Source organism: Rhipicephalus sanguineus, chromosome 9 (assembly GCF_013339695.2).
Source record: "Rhipicephalus sanguineus isolate Rsan-2018 chromosome 9, BIME_Rsan_1.4, whole genome shotgun sequence".
NCBI lineage: Eukaryota > Metazoa > Arthropoda > Arachnida > Ixodida > Ixodidae > Rhipicephalus > Rhipicephalus sanguineus.
Window position 1 is genome coordinate 7,529,105 of NC_051184.2, and position 17,242 is coordinate 7,546,346.

General features: G+C 45.9%; 1 protein-coding gene across 1 annotated transcript in view; it reads left to right on the forward strand.

The window, feature by feature from the left end:
* The window catches only part of LOC119404541 (26S proteasome non-ATPase regulatory subunit 2-like), a 31,316-nt gene that overhangs the window by 1,116 nt on the left and 12,958 nt on the right, over positions 1 to 17,242 (forward strand). Inside the window, 9 exon segments of the mRNA XM_037671078.2 lie at positions 1,155 to 1,276; positions 1,416 to 1,631; positions 1,949 to 2,107; positions 7,828 to 7,972; positions 8,187 to 8,253; positions 8,796 to 8,945; positions 9,904 to 10,010; positions 11,347 to 11,474; positions 13,844 to 13,931. Coding sequence (XP_037527006.1) covers positions 1,155 to 1,276; positions 1,416 to 1,631; positions 1,949 to 2,107; positions 7,828 to 7,972; positions 8,187 to 8,253; positions 8,796 to 8,945; positions 9,904 to 10,010; positions 11,347 to 11,474; positions 13,844 to 13,931 — 1,182 coding nt within the window.

Sequence of the window (17,242 nt, forward strand, 5' to 3'; positions counted from 1 at the left end):
GGCCAAAAACCTGATATTTTTGGGACGTGCTGAACCTAAATTGGAACTAGTACAAAAAAAAAATTTAATTGGTTTGGGACAAAGTGGTCCAAGGGACTTGATTCATGGCTGCGCTAAGTTACAAGTTTGCACCAACTGGCCCAAATGAAAGCATTACTGGTCCAAGGGCCGCACACATTTCGCGTGAAGTACAGTGCTCGTAAGATAACTGTATTTATGAGTGTGCCTGCTCTAGCCTTATTTATTAAATCGCACTGATATGTAAAAGCATTGCTTGCTGTTTTCAGTCTGTTCTACTAGTTCCTGTCAGAACTTTGCGTTGTGCCATGCACACAGCGCTACGCATGACTGGGAATGAAAAGGGAAATAACAGGAAAATGAAAAGATACAAGTACTGGTAAACTTGGGAGAGCATTGCCACCTGGAGTGTTTCAGCTTAGCACATTTAAGTCATTAACACGGTGTAATGCGTCAATGATAAAGTTTGCAGTGATGAACCGGTTCAGTGTTGCGAACAGTTTTATATTTGTATTTCTCTAAACCTGAACTGAACCGAAGGAAAATGGGGTATGTTGTGCCTGAACTGAACTCGTTTTTTTTTTTTCAGTTTTACACCCTGAATTTAATATGCTTTATATTAATTGACAAACTCAGGCAAGCATTTGCATTCTTCAAATTTTTGTTCTGACTGTTGCGAACTGGGGGACCGGGTGCGAGTACATTGATGCCACCACGAAGGATTGGGAGACCTTAGAGTCTGGGACCCGACATTCAGGACGCCTGTGTTGACACGAACAACTGTATTTATTAAAATGTACAAATAAGAATGTTTACAGAGACATCTTTTTATGAGGGCACCCTGAAGGCTCGAATTGTATGAATTACGACAGTAATATTTAGCTGCTGCTACGAACGATAACAAAAAAAAGAAGAAAAAATTATTATAAGTTTATTGCAAGGAAGGCCAGTGTTTCACACGGAACCTGTCTTTTGCACTTGCACAAAGTTTCTAATTTTGAAAAAAAGCTTGTGAAACACTTGTACACCAATAAGGAGCTTATGGTCGGCTTGTACCACAACCACTAAGAGTGTGAAAAGTACATTTGCTGCTCAGCATCACCAGTGTTTGCTAACAACTGGTTTTCGTTCTACAGAGATTTTGTGCCGACATCGTATCCATCTTGGCAATGACCATCAGCGAGGAACGGGAGTGTCTCAAGTACAGACTTCTTGGATCACGAGAAGAGATTGGTTCCTGGGGCCACGAATATGTGCGGTGAGCAATCTTTTTCATCTTTCAAATGAATCATTGCAGCAAGTTTTGTTTCAGGGCTACATGTGTACAGTATTTTCCAGTGTATGCTGTCCCACTTTTAGGACTTTATATTATGCTGATAATATGTCAATGACTGCAGGCATTTGGCAGGCGAGATTGCCCAGGAGTGGGTCGAAGTTGATGAAGAGAGGCGAGCGGCCCTGCTCGGTCTGGCCAAGCAGATTGTGCCATATCACATGGCACACAACGCGGAGGCAGAGGCCTGTGACCTGCTCATGGAGATCGAGCAGTTGCAGCTGCTGCAGGAATATGTTGACAAGGAGGCCTTCCCAAGGGTCTGCTTATACCTTACAAGGTGCGTGCATGGGCATTGCCTATCCTGGATCAAGCATAAATAGGCACATACCTCGCAGTAAATTGATCTGCTTCACCTTTAATCGTTTTCTGTCTACTCATTGATTTTAGCGGCTTAGTGGCTTTGTCCTACTCTAATAATACCCCATTGACACAAAATTAATTAGAACAGACAGTAATGCCAAGGAAAGTGCCAAGAAAACTTTCCTTGGCATTACTGTCTGTTAGTTCTCATTAATATTGTGTTTAACAAAGAAAAAACAAGCCCTTAAAAGTAATCTTCTTCCCATTGACACAAAGTATTTTATTCTCTTGCAGCTGTGTACCCTATGTCCCCGAGCCCGAAAACACCAACCTCCTGAAGACCGCCATGGAGATCTTTCTCAAGTATGAGCGCTACCCTGAAGCCCTGCGTCTGGCCATGCAACTGAATGAGCAAGATGCCATACAGCTTATCTTCATGAAATGCCCCGATGTGTATGTTTCTCTGTGTTTCTTGTACTCGGGAGCCAACTTTGGAGTGTGATTCTTTCAAGTCTGGAGTGCAATCACATTGAAGGAATCGGTCATTCGATCACCAATGGGACGAAAGTTTATTTATAAATAAAATTTAGTTTAATCTAAAGAGAGCTCCTCCAATTAATACACTAAGTCACCTGCATGGCACACCCCACAATATCAATGAGAAATATGAGGGCCAGTGTAGGTTTAACCATGCATTTCTGCAAACGCTGTCTTCGTACATAATTATGGATCGTGCAGTGAAGGCAGACCATTCAAGCAGAGCACGCAAAGAAAGTAAGGGCACTGGTGTGCATTTGTAAACTCAATGTAGTGTAAGGACTGTGTGGCGGAGGCGGCAACCGTAAGGCCGAGAGATGGCGCGACAGTCGGTGCCATCATCATCATCATGAGGATGGACAGTGACGACGGTGGGGAGAAGGGGCAGTAGGGAATAAAGTGTGTTATCGACGACACGTGTTGTGAGTGCCTCCTCCCTGACAAGTGGGGGCTCGTCCGGGATCAAATGGAAAACGTAATCGTTCCGGAGGAGGTCGTGCAGTATCTCATCGGCCAAACCGATGGATCGGTGATCCAGCGCGAGCAAGTCGCCCCCCTGCTGCGGCAACGTGTGATGGCCGCTACAGTCACGGCCGCGCCGGTAGGCCTAGGTGTGCCGGTGCCCGTGCCGCAACCCTCGCGGCTGCATGCCGTGACTTCTACACCGCTCGTTGAACCGCCGAAGTTCTCGGGCTTCAACGATTTGCAGTCGCCAGAGGTGTTCCTGGAACGTTTGGAGAACTTTTGCCTCGCGTCCGGTATCGATGAGGCCAAAAGACTTAGCAACGTGGTGCCGGCTGCCTTGGAGGGCAGCGCTAAGCTTTGGTGGCGATTCGTCGGCGCTTTCAACTCGTGGGACGAATTCACAAAAGCTTTCCGCGCGGAGTTTGCTTCTATCGACTCCAAACGCCGCCTGAACGAGGAGCTCGAACAGCGAACTCCGCACCCCGAGGAAAATTTAAAGGAATTTATATACGTCATATCGGCATACTATGATCGTATCGGAGAGCCGGTGACTGAGGAAGAAAAAGTGCAGCGGGTTCTCCGCCAAATGCACCCGCAGCTGCAAGACCTCGCTGAAGGGTCGTCATTCACAACCTTGAAAGAGCTCGCCGCCGCCGCGGATGGATTGATGCAAAGAGCGTGGCGGCGTTGGCAGTACAAGCCGCCGCCTCCACCAGCAAATCAGGTCGCAAGGGACCTGGCGTTCCGACCACACATGGCGGCCGCTAACGCTCTCGGACCGCGACCGATGTCGGCCGCTGTGGGTACGGCTACGTCTACCGCAGTGTCCTCGGCCAGCGCTGCCTCGGCATACCACTGGCCACTACACCCTGCAGCTGTTGAACCATCATATGCCCGTGATCAGTTCCATCCGGCCTCCACCGTCCCGATGCCGACGCAGCCGTTAGCCTACGCCTCGCCATCGGCCGCTCGTTGGCAGCGGCCCAACACACGACAGGTCCACTGCCAGCGCTGCGGAGGGATCAGCCATGTTGCCCGCCAGTGCGCTACGGCTAGGCAAAATGTGCCGCCCACGTGTTTTAACTGCGGTCAACCGGGGCACATGCGGGCTGAATGCCCAGACAATCGGTTTCCGGGAAACCGACGTTGGTAGATGCTGCGCCGGCGAGCATCTACGACAGCGCGCTCCAGGTTGCGACTACTGCTGGCCGAAAGGAACCCCTGCTCGACATCCGCATCGGTGCGACGACGTTCCAGGCGCTCTTAGACTCTGGGTCCAGCGTAAGCCTTCTGGGACAGCAGGCGATGGCAGCCGCCGAAGCAACAGGAGCCAGCCATAAAAGAGAGGTACGTGCGCTCCGCCTGGCCACAGGTTGGTCCCAATCTGCTACCTCGCTCCGATGCAAGATACACTGGGCAGCAGGCTCTCGCCGGCAGCGGTTTTTGTGTGTGCCCGACCTTTGTAGGGATGTCGTACTCGGGAGAGACTTCCTGACTGTGACCGGAATATCCCTTCATGTTGCACTTGGAGGTTGGACGATCGGGACTGAACCGCAGTGTATGGTGCCTTTCGCCAAGGGAGAGTGCCGGCCTAAAGGAGGGCTAGACAGCGAAGAGATCTACGACCTGCAAGCAATATTTGCCGAGCAACCTGCGCCTACTGCCAACTCAGAAATTCCAGCCCCCAACAACCCCACATACCTCGCGTCTCAAGTAAATGTAGACCCACGTCTCGCACAAGTGCTTGAGAACTTCAGCCCAATCATTACAGCTACTCCAGGTTGCACAACAATTTCTGAACATTGCATTGACACTGGGGATAGCCAACCTGTACGTTGCAAGCTTCGCCCTGTCAATGCTAAAAGAAAGGCCATTATGGACAGTTGCATCGCTGATCTCCTGCAACATGAACTCATACGCCCGAGCACCAGCCAGTGGACAAGCGCCCCTGTTCTGGTTGCAAAAAAGTCTGGCGGCTTCCGCCTTGCCATCGATTATCGGCCACTGAATAGCCGTACAAGGGTGCCTGCCTATCCCATGCCCAGGACTGACTGGCTCTTGGCACAATTGGGCCAGGCGCAATGGTTTTCGAGTTTCGACCTTTCGCAAGGGTTTTTCCAGATTCCAGTGCGGGAGCAGGATATTCCCAAGACTGCATTTATCTGCCACCAGGGCACCTACGAGTTTACCAGGATGCCCTTCGGTGTTGCAGGTGGGCCAGCAACCTTCCAAACTTTGATGGATACTGTTTTGGATGGTGTAAATCACAGATTTGCAATGGCATTCCTGGACGATGTCTTAGTTTATTCAGACACCCTTGATGACCACGTGGAACACATTCAATGTGTACTAGAGCGCATCAGGAAAGCAGGCCTCACCATTAATCCAGACAAGATCCAACTCTGCCGCAATTCACTCAAGTTCCTCGGACATGTAATTTCACCTGGGCAGTGTAGACCTGATGAGGGCAAGGTGCTTGCTGTGTTGCAATACCCTCGACCAACAACAATCAAACAGCTTCAAGCTTTTCTTGGCTTGGCGGGTTATTATCGAAGCTTTATACCTCAGTTTTCTCTCACAGCTCACCCCCTAACCAGCCTTTTAAAGAAGGATGCACCCTGGCAGTGGACAAACCATCAAGAGGATGCATTCGGGAGACTGAAGGAAGCTCATGATGCCGTGGTGAACCTCCCCGATCTCAACCGGCCCTTTGTGGTGGAGACTGATGCTAGTGGTATTGGAATAGCAGCCGTGCTTCTCCAGGCTAGCCCTGAGGAATTGAGACCTGTGTCATTTATAAGTAGGGTCCTCACTGAGGCAGAGAAACAGTACACACTTCAGGAATGGGAGTGCTTGGCAGAGGTCTGGGCGGTAGATAAATTCAGGCCTTATCTCGAATTTACGGAATTTGAAATCCATCGCGACCATTCTTCTCTGTCCTGGATGTTTCACACAGATCAGGCCTCACCAAGAGTAAAGCGGTGGGTCCTCCGCCTGCAAGGTCTGAACTGCAAGGTCAAACATAGGAGGGGACCTGCCAACATTCCAGCTGACGCTCTTAGCCGAGCTCCCTTGAACTGTCCAGATAACCCTAGCCAGACTCTACCCGAAACATTGTTTCCCATTACCATCCAAGAGCCCGAGCAACACATCACATTCGAGACAGTTGCCCCTCTCTCTACGACAGATGATACGACTCTCCTGAGCGATATTGAACGTCTTGTTGAGGAACAGAGTCGTGATCCACTGCTTGCCAAACTCAAAAGCGTCATGCAGGGTACACCACTCCTGGAGGACGACCCACAGTCCCGCCTAATTAAGGACTTGGCCGCTTCGACAGAACTGGAGTCTAGTGGGTTACTCGTTCAGCAAAGAGGAAACCAAAAAGTGCCTTGGCTACCAGCGTGCTTGCGGACTCTCGTGTTGAAAATGGCACATGATCACCCCACTAGCGCACATGCAGGTTTTTTTAAGACATTGCAGCGTGTTTCTTCTCGCTTCGTTTGGCTAGGTATGCGAGCAAACATATCTAAATATGTCAGGTGCTGCAAAGTTTGCCAGCGTTCCAAGGCCAACCGCCAAAAGCCAGCAGGCCTTATGAGCAGCCAGTGGGCCACTGCGCCGATGGAGGAGCTCAGTGTAGACGTCATTGGACCGCTACCGCTCACACCTCGGCGCCACCAGTACCTGCTGGTGGTGGTGGACAAGTTCACAAAGTTCATTGAATTGTTTCCTCTGAGAGCCGCTACTAGCCAAAACATTGTTGACTGTATGCGGCAAGTCTTCAGCCGCCATGGCATACCGGTATCCATTTCTAGCGACAACGGCCGACCATTCGTCAGCACCCTTTGGAAAGGCCTTCTAAAGCAATGGGGCATCAAGACCGTCATACTGTGCCTTACCGCCCCGCGGGACAGATGGTGGAACACCACAACGGTACAGTTAAAGAATGCCTTCGGGCCTACTGCACCAATCATAAGGAGTGGGACTCGCACATCCCTGAAATCGCCTTTGCCCTCCGCACTGCGGAGAGTGTTGTGACAGGTTTTAAACCAGCCTTCCTTTGTTATGGCCGAGAGCTGCGCACTCCATGGGAACCACCTGGCACCAAGGACAACGTTGAACCGCCTTCTGCGGCCTATCATGCCTTTTCCGAAGAAGTTCGGCAGTGCCTTGCCAGGCCCTTGAGTTTACTCACGCGCAACAAGTTGCTGCTCAGGCAAAACAAAAGGCACATTACGACCACCACAGGCGGCCAGTTACCCTGGAGCCAGGCGACCTCGTTCTCCTGGACAGCCATACCCTAAGTAATGCAGCAACAGGCGTATCATCAAAACTCGCACCAAGACGTTCAGGCCCCTTCAGGATTACGAAGAAGGTAGGCACTAATGATTTCCTGCTGACAGATCCCACGACAGGACGCCGTCGAGGAATAGCCCACGCTGACCAGCTGACAGTGTACCATGAACCCCAAATGGACATGCCCCCGATGGGTTCACGTTGTACGGGGGGGAGACGTGTAAGGACTGTGTGGCGGAGGCGGCAACCGTAAGGCCGAGAGATGGCGCGACAGTCGGTGCCATCATCATCATCATGAGGATGGACAGTGACGACGGTGGAGAGAAGGGGCAGTAGGGAATAAAGTGTGTTATCGACGACACGTGTTGTGAGTGCCTCCTCCCTGACAGTAGTGACCCATGACACTCACTAAGAAGTACACTGACTGGTACGCAGTTCACTAGCTTCACAGGCACGAGATAGCATGAGTGGGTGCTGGCAAGTGTCAGTGGAAGTGACTGTGAGCATGAGTGTCTATTGGTGAGTATGAGTAGCATTGTGAGTTAGTGCTGATGAATGTACGAGCAAGTGTTTGCATATTCTGCCGACCTACGGCCTCAATAGTACTGGTGGCTATTACTGGTTACCATGATTATTTAACTTTGAAGTGTCCAGGCCACATGCTTTGATCGAAATTCACCACTGTTACTTCGCCTCCACTGTAAAAGCAAAAATTAAATGGCATTGCTTAACCTGATCTTATTGTGAAGACGAAGTGCCAGCTGGAAAGTTGTCGCTGCATAAACAGTGACAACTTACTGATTGTCATTATTTTTGAAGTCACCTTTTTTGGTGTCATGGTTGTTCAGGGCTCATTTTTGTCGTTGTTGCAGGGACATCCTCAAGCAGATGGCATTCATGCTAGGTAGACAACAAATGTTCCTGAAGCCTAATGAAGCTATTGCCAACTACGAAGACCTTTCAGACATAGTTTCCAACTCTGCACTCAACGACCACTTCATGGGTCTGGCTCGAGAGGCAAGTTCAAGGCAGCAAAGTTGCTCGCTTGATCATTATAAGTATCTTTTACTGTTTGGTCGTGGATACATTTTTGTTCAAAGACAGCTTAGCTTTCAGCAGTGAAATGCTTCAACAGATATAAGTTTCCATGGAATTAAATGCCTTTGATGCCTGTGAATACTCTTGGCTTGTTGTTTGAATTTTGGTTGTTCTTACCACTATCTCATTGCAGCTGGACATCACTGAGCCAAAGACTCCCGAGGACATTTACAAGTCCCACCTTGACAACTACAAGTAATGTATGGTCACCTTTGCCTTACAAAAATGCGTTATGCTGTTTTTCATCCTAGTGCCTAAAGAATCGCACTTTATTTGGGATCATGCACACAGTATTTTGTGCATGGCCTGTGTAACAGATCATAAGCTGTTCATAGATGATTCAAGCATCTTGTTTATCATGGGCGCAAATTGTACGAATGTCATTTGTGCAGCGTTGGTTCTGTAGCAGCTTGTCTATATTGTGGCCGAATGTCGTGCAGGCAACACAGCAGCATGCGAGTTCCTTACAAACACTTGCACCAATGTTCCAAAACTGTGAACCTGAAAGCCTAGTGTTGCTCAATTGTCATTTAGCTTTTCCATCTGCTTGGAACTTGGTGCAACTCTTGGCTTGGGAAACTTGCAATACATGCATCATGTGTTTGTGTTTTTATCATGTGTCCTCATATTTCACCTTCTCTCACGCTCTAGCTTCCTTCGGCTGTAAGTTTTTTCCTTGCAGTAGCATTAAATCTTCTCATTTTATTCGCTTGTGGATATTAACTTCCTTACATTCACGCAGGGCCATCATTTGGGCCTGGCGGCAGTGTGGACTCTGCCCGACAGAATCTGGCATCCAGCTTTGTCAATGGGTTTGTCAATGCTGCTTTTGGCCAAGATAAGCTTCTCATGGAAGATGGAAACAAGTGGCTGTACAAGAACAAAGAACATGGTAAATCCACTCTTCCCTTAGGCACTTCCTGTTTCCCCATCTTTCACGTGTGTTTCTTTTTTTTGTAAACTCATTGTGTAATGTATAAAGGCAAAAGCATTTGTGTCGTCTCTCTAGTGGATTGGCAGTGCTGTGCTTTTCACCTGCATGTATATATCAAATTGTTGCCATACCTCATTTGGACAAAGCTGTCTTGCTGTGGTATGTGTGGAAAAGGTTAAAACTGTGCATAAGACACAGGATTTTTTAAAAGGATCAAACTGTCGCAATGCAGTCATGAAAGCCCCATGACACCAACACAATGGTATGGCCTTGCCATAAAGGTATTGGACAAATTGCTGCTTTACATTGTTGTAGGCAAGAACTGAATGAAATTATAACCGTTAATCTTGGCAGAAGCAGCACAAAAGAAGACAAATAAAAAATAAACAGTACAAGTACTTGTAGTACTTGGACTTGCATTTCTTGTATTGTGAACTCTATAATCCCAAATCAGTTAATTTGGTTTGACTGAAAATTACAGCTGCACTACCAGTCTCGGCGAAATTATATGCATCTAGATAGAGAAAAAATTCCGTGAATTCAAGCTCTAAAAACCGAATTCGAGCAAAAATTAGCTCACAATTGTAATGAAAAGGATTTCTCGCAGGTTCTTGCGACTTTTCCTAACAATGGTCCGAAGTTCAGAAAAATATTCCAGTTTCTTAGGTCTTTTCTTTTTTCTGCACTAGTGTTCCATGCCACACAAGTCATCAGGTGCTACATCCAAGTGACCACCCAATTCAAACTTGTTTTGTTCAAAAAAAAATAATCCAATCTCCCTGGAATTGAAGTTAACGAGGCTTCACTGTACACGGGCTTGTACCAGTCATTTCGTTTTGGGCCATTTCTGCCAAGACGAACCTGTACCAACTGAACAAAAGACAAGCCCGATTCAAATGCTGTTGTATTTTTTCAGGCATGTTTAGTGCTACAGCATCGCTGGGCTTGATTCTGCTGTGGAATGTTGATGGAGGGCTTGCACAGATCGACAAGTACCTGTACTCAACAGAAGACTACATCAAGGTATGTGTCCTTTCGTCTCATGGGAGTCTGATGTATCAGCAAGTGCTGGTCCCAAATCAAGCAGGCAAAAGCTAATGATACGAGAATAAGCCCTCTTATTAGTTTTTAAAAGACGTAACAGTATGGCAAATTGGTTTGCGTACCGTATTTTTTCTCTGTATAACACGCCCCTGTATATAACCCGCGCCCCTAACTTTAACTCTACAGAAAGAAAAAAAACTGCATAAAACCCGTACCCCCACTTTTTAAGCACATTTTTCCATTTTTTGGTGCAGGTTATATGCGATGAAATACGGTATGTTTGCTCAATAAATGCTGCACTTCAGTGAAATACTAAACATTCCCTGAAAGTAGCGGTATTGTTGAAGCCACAAGTGCATAGATATATATGCCCATCAGTGCAATTAATACGTGGGACATGCAGTCGCTGTGCTTCTGCAGATGCTGCATGAAACGTTCGACTGTATGACATGGCAGATTAGGTTGTGTTGTGGAAATTCATTTGGCAGCTTTCTGTTTGCACACAAGCTTACTAATCCAGTCGATCCATGCAGTAAGCACAGAGATGATTGTGGTAGGTGAGCATGCAATAAATGCTACCTAGTCACCTACAGACGTAAGCACTGCTTTACGGTCAGCTAAGCTCGTATGCACGTTTTCAAGCTTAAATCACTTATGAGCTGCTAATGCAGGCATTGCGACCTTGCAATGATGGGTGCCTAGCAGCTTTAACGACAACCAGTGCGAATTTTATTGGTAGCCACACTGCTCTCAGTTGTTCAGCTGATCAGCTCTGCACCGTGGTGGCCACAGATTGGTTTCGTGCCAAGCTGATTGCAGATTGCTCACAGTGATCATTCAGTCATTCAACACTCGGAAATGTGAGTAATCGCCTCACCATTCAAGTGAATAAAGTTCCACTTCGTGAAGAAAAGCATGTTGGTTTCACCTTTTTCTTGTTGCCAGAATAGGAAACATGCTGCACTTTCGTCATTAAAAAAAAACCGGGTGTACTTTCAAATTTTACGCCGCCTCAGTGCTCCAATGTCATTTTTATGTTGTGTACTTTGAAGCCATAGAATGGGAGTGCATGCACAAATACTGTCTAATGAATCAGTGGCACTTTTCTGTCCCCCTCCCCCCCATTGGATAATTCTACCCTTTGAATAGACCAATTTCGCTGGTCTCAGAAGGGTCGATTTAACGGAAGTCGACTGTATTGCTGCCTGTAGTATCCAGTTATCACTCGTGCTTTTCATCATTTGTCTGCTGTAGACTTAGCAATCATCAGCCCATCAACATCTACTGAAATTTTCATTCACATTTACTGTTGCAGGCAGGAGCCATCTTAGCCTGTGGCATTGTCAACTGTGGTGTGCGCAATGAATGCGACCCTGCACTCGCTCTTCTGAGTGATTACGTTCTTCACAACACCATGCTCATGAGGATTGGATCTATCCTCGGGTAAGTGGTTTCTTATTTTAGTGGGCAGCAATGATTTGATGCCACAGGATTTAACACATTGAATAGACTGTCAGACTCATATACAAGGGCAGACACAACACTGATCACCTGTAATTGAATGTTATGATCTGTGAGCACTGTTGTAAACAGGCTAAACATATCAGGCTCATTTCTGTGGCACAATGTGTATTACAGTGTATGCTGCACATATGCAGTAGTTTTGTACCTAAGGTAAACGTGAAAGACTGCACTGCATTATTTTTTTTCCTGTACTTGAAAAGACACTTGCCATTCATCAAATGTGTCATCAGGAGCTGGTTTTTGGCAAACCTTCTGTATTGTTAGGACCATGCAGTTATTGCTTTAGTTCTAGTTCCCTTTATTTTATTGTTTTTCTGTTTTCACCTGCAAAACAGGATGTGTGATTTTCAAACTGCGTGCTCTGAACATTAAGCATTCTTTGCCTTTTTCACTGACCTCCCACTGTCTCAGAGCAAATGACATTGTAGTAACTGTCACATGAATGCGGTCCGTAATAACGTTCTACTGCCTAAAATACATGCTAATTATGTAACTCACTCTTATCTGAACTAAAAGAAATAATTAGAGCTGTGCGAATAGCAAAATTTTGGGTGCGAAGCGAATTCGAATAATAAAGATTGAGTGCGAATCGAATCGAATAATTTCGAATAATTTTCGAATATTTCTCAAACATTTTTCGAATAATTCGAAGTGAAATTACAGAAAAAGTTGCAGAGAATCTCTAAGTATGTTCTTGTGAGATCGCAACATGAAAGTGTTTCTTTTCGCTAGGTTGATGAAGTGCTTGTGGGGTCATATTTCATAGTTGTCGTTCTTATCAAGAGTGAGGCAATGTAGAGGCCGAATTGTATCTATGTACATGATTTGGTGCAACCAAAGTGTTGCCGACAACACTTTACACGTGATAGGCAGAGATGCCATTTCCTCAGCCTCTCCTCCTCTTTCAACTGCTGTGGAAGGCCAACTGATGTGGTGGACAAGGGTGTGCTCCCTTCAAGTCCGGAGTGCCAAATCTGCCTTGTAGACGTTGATATATAAGAACATCTGAAATTTTGGATGCTAAAAAACTTCGGCGTCCGATTTTTCGGACTTTCTGCCCAAATTTCAGGTCCAAAACAGCATTAATTGAGCCCCCAACTCTGCCACATCTAGGATGACTGCCAGTTGGGCGTGTTGGTACAGGTTCATGATGAAACAAGCGCAAAATATACGAAGACTCAGAAAGGACACAGGACGTGTCCTTTCTGAGTCTTCGTATATTTTGCGCTTGTTTCATCATGAATCTGCCACATCTTTCATCTCCATGTTGGAGGCAGCGTTTTCTTGAGTTAATACATTTGCGACCGTAGCGGAGCTCTAAAGGTAGCTTTGCCGCAATACGGGGGTGTGATGAGGTGAAGCATATTGAAAATCTAGGGACCACTTCCAAACCGACGTTGACTGTCTTTTGGCTGTTCGACCGTAACGGACCTTGAAAGGCAGCTTTGCCGCAATACGGGGGTGTGAGGAGGTGAAGCATATTGAAAATCTAGGGACCACTTCCAATCAGACGTTGACTGGCTCTTGCCTAAGTTCGACCGTAACGGAGCTTGAAAGGCAGCGTTGCCGCAATATGGGAGTGTGATGAGGTGAAGCATATTAAAAATCTAGGGGACCATTTCCAACTGGACTTTGTCTCTTGGCTAAGTTCGACCGTAAAGGAGCTTGAAAGGCAGCTTTGCCGCAATACGAGAGTGTAATGAGGTGAAGCATATTAAAAATCTGAAGGGGTCACTTTTAACCGGACGTTGACTGCATTTGTCTTTGGGAAGTTCGAATAGTTCGAATAGTAAAATTTCAGTGCGAATCGAATCGAATAGCAAACACTATCCGAAAAATATTCGAAATTTCGAATATTCGCACACCCCTAGAAATAATGCCTATTTATGTATTTAGAAGGAAGCTAAAGATGTTTTTATTGTATGTATAACTGTTGCACACCGCTAACATTCTTAACTCTCATGTGTTTCATGGGCTTATTAGCAATCACTGAATTATTTGACACCATCTTTATTATGTGTAATATGTTGAAATTGTTTTTATTATCAAATGTTTGCTTTACATATTTTTCTAGTGTATTACCACGGGAAGTCCTGCCTGCAGTTTGTAACCTTGGGACCCCCTGCATATTTACCTGTATTGTGTTCTCTTACTGAGTTACTTACAAGATTAATTGGTTGATTGATTGACAGGCTCACATGCAATTTGAAGGTTGAAAATGACTTCTGAGGATATTGTTGTATCTGAATACTCTTTTGGGTATCACCCAACTTGTGTGCGTCTTGCAGATTGGGCCTGGCGTACGCAGGATCCAACCACAGTGAGGTCATTCCTCTGCTGCTTCCCGTTTTCACAGATCCAAAGTCCACAATGGAGGTTAGTGCATGAATGGTCTTGTCGACTGTGGTTCCTCATTTCGGTATGCTGGCTTTCTGCGAATGAAACAGCCAGTGCTTTCAAATACACTAAGTTCCCCCCTGGCAAGCACGATTCTTGCTGATACTGCGTAATATACTATCTTAACATGACTGCGTAACAGCCAATGCAGTTGTTTGCACTTGCAGGCATAAAATATAGTTTGTTGATGCAGGACAGGGGTAATTGGAAATCGCTGTGCTGATGCATTAGTTCTGCAACGGACATAAAATAGACTGATAATGCTCATAATTGTAGTTGCATGCACCGCCTAACATACCGCTGGCTTTGGATTCATTCATTCACAAAACTTTATTTGCACCATGTTGTATTCTAACTAGGGGTGTGCCGAATATTCGAAATTTCGAATATTTTTCTAATAGTGTTTGCTATTCGATTCGATTTGCACTGGAATCCTGCTATTCGAACTATTCGAACTTCCCCCCCCAAAAAATACAGTCAACGTCCAATTGAAAGTGACCCCTTCAGATTTTTTTTTATAGGCTTCACCTCATTACACTCTCATATTGCGGCAAAGCTGCCTTTCAAGCTCCGTTACGGTCGAACTTTGCCAATACACAGTCAACGTCCGATTGAAAGTGGTCCCTAGATTTTTCAGTGCTTCACCTCATCACACCCCGCTATTGCGGCAAAGCTGCCTTTCAAGCTTTGCTATGGTCGCAAATTTATGAACTCAAGAAAACGCTGGTTCCAACATGGAGATGAAAGATGTGGCAGATGCGGGGGCTCAATTAATGCTGTTTTGGACCTGAAATTTGGACAGGAAGTCCGAAAAATCGGAAGCCGAAGCTTTTTAGCATCCAAAATTTCAGATGTTCTTATTAGAGCTGTGCGAATAGCAAAATTTTGGGTGCGAAGCGAATTCGAATAATAAAGATTGAGTGTGAATCGAATCGAATAATTTCGAATAATTTTCGAATATTTCTGAAACATTTTTCGAATAATTCGAAGTGAAATTACAGAAAAAGTTGCAGAGAATCCCTAAGTATGTTCTTGTGAGATAGCAACATGAAAGTGTTTCTTTTTGCTAGGTTGATGAAGCGCTGGTGGGGTCATATTTCATAGTTGTCTTTCTTATCAAGAATGAGGCAATGTAGAGGCCGAATTGTATTTATGTACATGATTTGGTGCAACCAAAGTGTTGCCGGCAACACTTTACACGTGATAGGCAGAGATGACATTTCCTCAGCCTCTCCTCCTCTTTCAACTTCTGTGGAAGCCCAACTGATGTGGCGCCCAAGGGTGTGCTCCCTTCATGTCCGGAGTTGCAAATCTGCCTCGTGAACGTCGATATATAAGAACATCTAAAATTTTGGATGCTAAAAAGCTTCGGCGTCCGAGTTTTCGAACTTCCTGCCCAAATTTCAGGTCCAAAACAGCATTAACTGAGCCCCCAACTCCGCCACATCTTTCATCTCCATATTGGAACCAGCGTTTTCTTGAGTTAATACATTTGCGACCGTAGCGGAGCTAGAAAGGCAGCTTTGCCGCAATACGGGGGTGTGATGAGGTGAAGCATATTGAAAATCTAGGGACCACTTCCAACCGGACTTTGTCTCTTGGCCAAGTTCGACCGTAACGGAGCTTGAAAGGCAGCTTTTCCGCAATACGAGAGTGTAATGAGGTGAAGCATATTGAGAATCTAGGGACCACTTCCTAACGGACGTCCCTTGCCTTTTCGACCGTAACGGAGGTTGAAAGGCAGCTTTGCCGCAATGCGGATGTGTGATGAGGTGAAGCATATTGAAAATCTAGGGACCACTTTCAACCGGAAACCGGACATTGTCTCTTGGCTAAGTTCGACCGTAACGGAGCTTGAAAGGCAGCTTTGCCGTGATACGAGAGTGTAATGAGGTGAAGCATATTAAAAATCTGAAGGGGTCACTTTCAATCGGACGTTGACTGCATTTGTCTTTGGGAAGTTCGAATAGTAAAATTTCAGTGCGAATCGAATCGAATAGCAAACACTATTCGAAAAATATTCGAAATTTCGAATATTCGCACACCCCTAGTTCTTATATATCGACGTCTATGAGGCAGATTCGGAATTCCGGACTTGAAGGGAGCACACCCTTGTCCGCCACATCATTTGGGCCTCCACAGAAGTTGAAAGAGGAGGAGAGGCTGAGGAAATGGCATCTTTGCCTATCACGTGTCAAGTGTTGTCGGCAACACTTTGGTTGCACCAAATCGTGTACATAAATACAATTCAGCCTCTACATTGCCTCATTCTTGACAACTATGAAACACCACCCAGCCAGTGCTTCACCAACCTAGCAAAAAGACACACTTTCATGGTGCTATCTCATAAGAATATGCTGAGGAATCCTCTCTTAACTTTATTTTGCAATTTCGCTTCGAAGTATTCGAGAAACATTCTAGAAATATTCGAAAAATGTTCGATTCGATTCGCACTCACACTTCAATATTCGAATTCGCTTCGCACCCAAAATTTTGCTATTCACACAGCTCTAATTCTAGCTAAATTTTTTGAAGTGCTTCAAGTTTAAATATATAAAGGCTAACTTAAAAAAAAGGCAGCTCGAAAGTATGGATTGTTTAAAAAATTGTGACAGAAATATCCACAACACAGCCGTGTACAGTAAATGTGGTGGTGTACCCGTTTTAAACATACAGTGAACTACCGTTAAGACGTACGCGGTTAAGACGAATTCTCGCTTATACCGAACAACATGGGACCACTTGATTGGTTTCCCATAGACTCAATGCAAAAAAAATTCGCTTAAGACGAACCACCCAGCTGTACTCTTCTGTTAAGACGAACAGCGATTGTGTGAAACGAACACTGCAGTCTTGGTGGGGCATTCAGGCGACCAAGAAAAAGCAAAAAAAGATTTTAAAAAAGGGCTTCCTAGAGCAAAGACGCGAAGCAAATCGCTGACGGGGAGGGCGCCAAGAAGACCGGTCAGCGCATAAAGCCAGTATCCCCCCTCACCCCCAGCCTGTGGGTGGGGGAGGTGTGGGCTTTATAAGCAAAGAAAGAGTAGGGGGATTTACAACTTGGACCCCCATGCCATTGGGGGTCCAAGTCTGCGCATCACGCATCACAATCGAGTACGAAACTGAAACCAGGATTGCGGGCACTCCTGTCAGAGGGGTCAGGTGCATTGTCATCGCCATCACACAATGGCGGCTGAGCACATGTATTTTTTGCTCCATGATTTCTTGTGGTTGGTTCGCGCGCGTTGTATCTGTTCCCAGTGAAGTGCAAATTATGATGAGCAATTTTG